Raw genomic sequence first — 4066 nt, forward strand, 5'->3', positions numbered from 1 at the left:
ATATATATATATATATATATATATATATATATATATATATATATATATATATACAGGTGCTGGTCATATTATTAGAATATCATGAAAAAGTTGATTTATTTAATTAATTCCATTTAGAAAGTCAAACTTGTAGAATGTATACATTCATTCCAAACAGACTGATACATTTCAAGTGTTTTTTGCCAAAAAGGAGATGATTATAGCTGACAACCAATGAAAACCCTAAATTCAACATCTCAGAAAATTTGAATATGGTGAAAACGTCAGATATTGAAGACACCTGGTGCCACACTCTAATTAGCTAACTAACTCAAAACACCTGGAAAAGCCTTAAAATGGTCTCTCGTTTTGATTCTGTATGACACACAATCATGGGGAAGACTGCTGACTTGACAACTGTCCAAAAGATGACCATTGATACTTTAAAGAAGGAGGGCAAGACACAAAAGGTCATTGCAAAAGAGGTTGGATGTTCCCAGAGCTCCGTGTCCAAGCACATTAATAGAGAGGCGAAGGGAAGACAAAGATGTGGTAGAAAAAAGTGTACAAGCAAGAGGGATAACCGCGCCCTGGAGAGGATTGTCAAACAAAACCGATTCAAAAATGTGGGGGAGATCCACAAAGAGTGGACTTCAGCTGGAGTCAGTGCTTCAAGAACCACCACAAACCGACGTATGCAAGATATGGGCTTCAGCTGTCCCATTCCTTGTGTAAAGCCACTGTTGAATAAGTGACAACGTCAAAAGCGTATCGCCTGGGCTCAAGACAAAAAGGACTGGACTGCTGCTGAGTGGTCCAAAATTATGTTTTCAGATGAAAGTCAATGTTGTATCTCCTTTGGATATCAAGGTCCCAGAGTCTGGAGGAAGACAGGAGAGGCACAGAATCCACGTTGCCTGAAGTCCAGTGTCAAATTTCCACAATCTGTAATGGTCTGGGGTGCCATGTCATCTGCTGGTGTTGGTCCACTGTGTTTCCTACGGTCTAGGGTCAATGCAGCAGTCTACCAGGAAGTTTTAGAACACTTTATGCTGCCTGCCGCGGACCAATTTTATGGAGGTGAAGATTTCATTTTCCATCATGACTTGGCACCTGCACACAGTGCCAAATCTACCAGTACCTGGTTTAAGGACCATGGTATCCCTGTTCTTGATTGGCTTGCAAACTCACCTGACCTCAACCCCCTAGAAAACCTATGGGGTATTGTGAAGCGGAAGATGCGAGATGTCAGACCCAACAATGCTGAAGAGCTGAAGGCCACTATTAAAGCAACCTGGGCTCTCATAACACCTGAGGAGTGCAACAGACTGGTCGACTCCATGCCACGCCGTATTGCTGCAGCAATTCAGGCAAAAGGAGCTGCAACTAAGTATTGATTGGCGTACATGCTGAAACTTTCCTTGTTCATACTTTTCAGTTGGCCCACATTTCTAAAAAATATTTTTTGGTACCAGTTGTAACTAATATTCTAATTTTCTGAGATACTGAATTTGGAATTTTCATTAATTGTCAGTACTAATCATCAAAATTTAAATAAATAAACATTTCAAATATATCACATGTGTAATGAATTGATATAATATGTAAGTTTCACGTTCTGAATATAATTACTGAAATAAATCAACTTTTTCATGATATTCTAATAATATGAACAGCACCTGTATATATATATGTATATATACATAGTTTATAAACATATATGCACATATAAATATATTTATATATACATGTGTATATGTATGTATGTGTATATATATATATATATATATATATATATACAGTATATATATACATATATGTGTATGTATATATATATATATATATATATGTGTATGTATATATATATATCTGTATATATATATATATATGTATATATATATGTACAGTATATGTGTGTGTGTGTATATATATGTGTGTATGTATAATTTATTATTTATATGTGGTTCTATGTGTTCTTGTTTGTTCCAGGTTGACCCCATGCTGACCCCAGAGGAGCGCCACCTCAGCAAGATGCAGAACCATGGCTACGAGAACCCCACCTACAAATACCTGGAGCAGATGCATATCTGATCCTGCAGGGGGTGCTGTGGTGAAGCGAGTTAGGGCGGGCGGGGGTGTTTATTATTTTGGGTGGGCGTGACCATACTACTGACCAATAACAAAACGACGCTCATTCGCATACATCCCACTTTGTGGCGTAGCGCTACTACTGCTATACTTGTACCATAGAGCTCCTTCTAGTTCATCTTTGGACTTTGCATTGTTGTTCAACTTTTATTTTGAAACAAACAAAAAAAAAGCTTTCTTTATTTTTTAGATGTGAATCGAAGCAAAATGAATTTTAATGTTTTTCCTGTTCGCGGTTTCGCCTTTTCTGCTGTTTTTACCCCCCTCTCTTCACAATTAAAATCGGTGTTTTATGCTCTTAGTCATAAAAACAAAGGTTGTTTGTATCGATTAAAAAAATGTACAGCGACAGGAGGGAAGGGTTTATGGAAAGAGATTATAAATATTATACCTAGAGATATATTTGCAGGCGGGAGGGGGAGGAGGGTCGCCCTTATAAGGACGCCATCCTACAACTTCCTGTCCAAATTGAATGTAAAGTTGGATTTTGCTCCCCTCAAACTAATCAGACTCATCCTGTGCCTCTTCACAGCCCAAATCATGACTTTGTATTCGGTGCCACGTCTCGCTGGACTTTCGCTTGATTTATGAGATTTTTCAGGTTCGGAAATTTGGGAATTGTGTCAAGTCCACAACCTAACCCTTGACCCCTAAAAAACGGACTTTTTTTTTTTTTTGCATTTTAATTGTTTTCATCATTAACAAATCAGTTAAATTTAAAGTTTAGAGGGCTGAAATGTGGCCATTTTGAACAACTTTTTCTTTAAAATGCACTTTTTGCAGTTATTCCAAACTGAAGATACGCATTTACTCTACACTCTGCCCCTTTGCTCCCTTTTGGTCCCCCATTGACTCCCATTGTAAACCATCATTTGCAATGTACCGACAACATGACATGCTTTCATGTTTTCACCACAAACACTGAATGGATCTCAAAAGTCTCCCTTTGGAATGCAAGGAAAAATCATTTTGGGTGTAATGACACTTCTTAACCAGTAACCATGAGACGCATTAATCATTCATAGTGTTTTTTGCAGAGTTGATGATCCAATTTGAAAAGTCTGCCAACAAATGACCTACATGCAATAAACCATGACCGTGATGGATTGTTATTGCTATAGAGAAGTTTGTCAATGTGCTCTTGAAGTCATTTTCTGTCCATTGTTTGTGTGTCTGTGTATATGTGGGTGTAACGCCACCACTGAACCACTAGATGGAGACAAATTACACTTATAATTCTTTGCATAGTGTGAGTTTTTTGGGGGGTAAAAAAAGGCATTGTTCTGAAATAATTAGGCATCAAAATGAGTGTTGTTATGAATTATTGACTTATTATGCCTCATGTAACGTATTCCACTTTGCAACTTGTGCATTTTTTTGTTTTTCCCATAATAAAAAATGAAAAAAAAAAAAAAAAACAGTTAAAATGTTGAACAACTATCTAGGCGTAAATGGATTGAAACATTTAATGTGTAGAAAATATGTGTGTATGTATATATATATGCATGTGTGTGTGTGTGTGTAAATATATATATACATTGTGTGTGTGTATATATATGTATGTTTATATATGTATATATAAATATGTATGTGTATATATATTTATATATATGTATGTATATAAATATACATGTGTATGTGTGTATATATATATGTATGTATTTATAAATATGTATGTGTATATATATATATATATTTATATATATGTATGTATATAAATATGTGTATATATATATATATATGTATATATATATATATATATATACATACATATATATATATATATACAGTGCAGGCCAAACGCTCTCATTTCAATGCGTTTTCTTTATTTCCATGACTATATACATCAGAGGTCCCCAAACTACGGCCCGCCAGCATCCAAAATCCGGCCGCGCGTAGTCCCGAGTAAAAAAAATCAAATAAAAAATTGTATTTTATT

General features: G+C 35.6%; 1 protein-coding gene across 1 annotated transcript in view; it reads left to right on the top strand.

Annotated features, from left to right (window-relative positions):
• Positions 1-3252, top strand: part of aplp2 (amyloid beta (A4) precursor-like protein 2) — a 181264-nt gene extending 178012 nt beyond the window's left edge. The window contains exon 18 of the mRNA XM_061877856.1: positions 1969-3252. Coding sequence (XP_061733840.1) covers positions 1969-2070 — 102 coding nt within the window. The 3' untranslated portion in view covers positions 2071-3252. The remainder of the gene's footprint in view (positions 1-1968) is intronic.
• Positions 3253-4066: the final 814 nt, after the last annotated feature.

The sequence above is a fragment of the Nerophis ophidion genome, linkage group LG18 (genome assembly GCF_033978795.1).
Source record: "Nerophis ophidion isolate RoL-2023_Sa linkage group LG18, RoL_Noph_v1.0, whole genome shotgun sequence".
NCBI classification, from domain to species: Eukaryota; Metazoa; Chordata; class Actinopteri; order Syngnathiformes; family Syngnathidae; genus Nerophis; species Nerophis ophidion.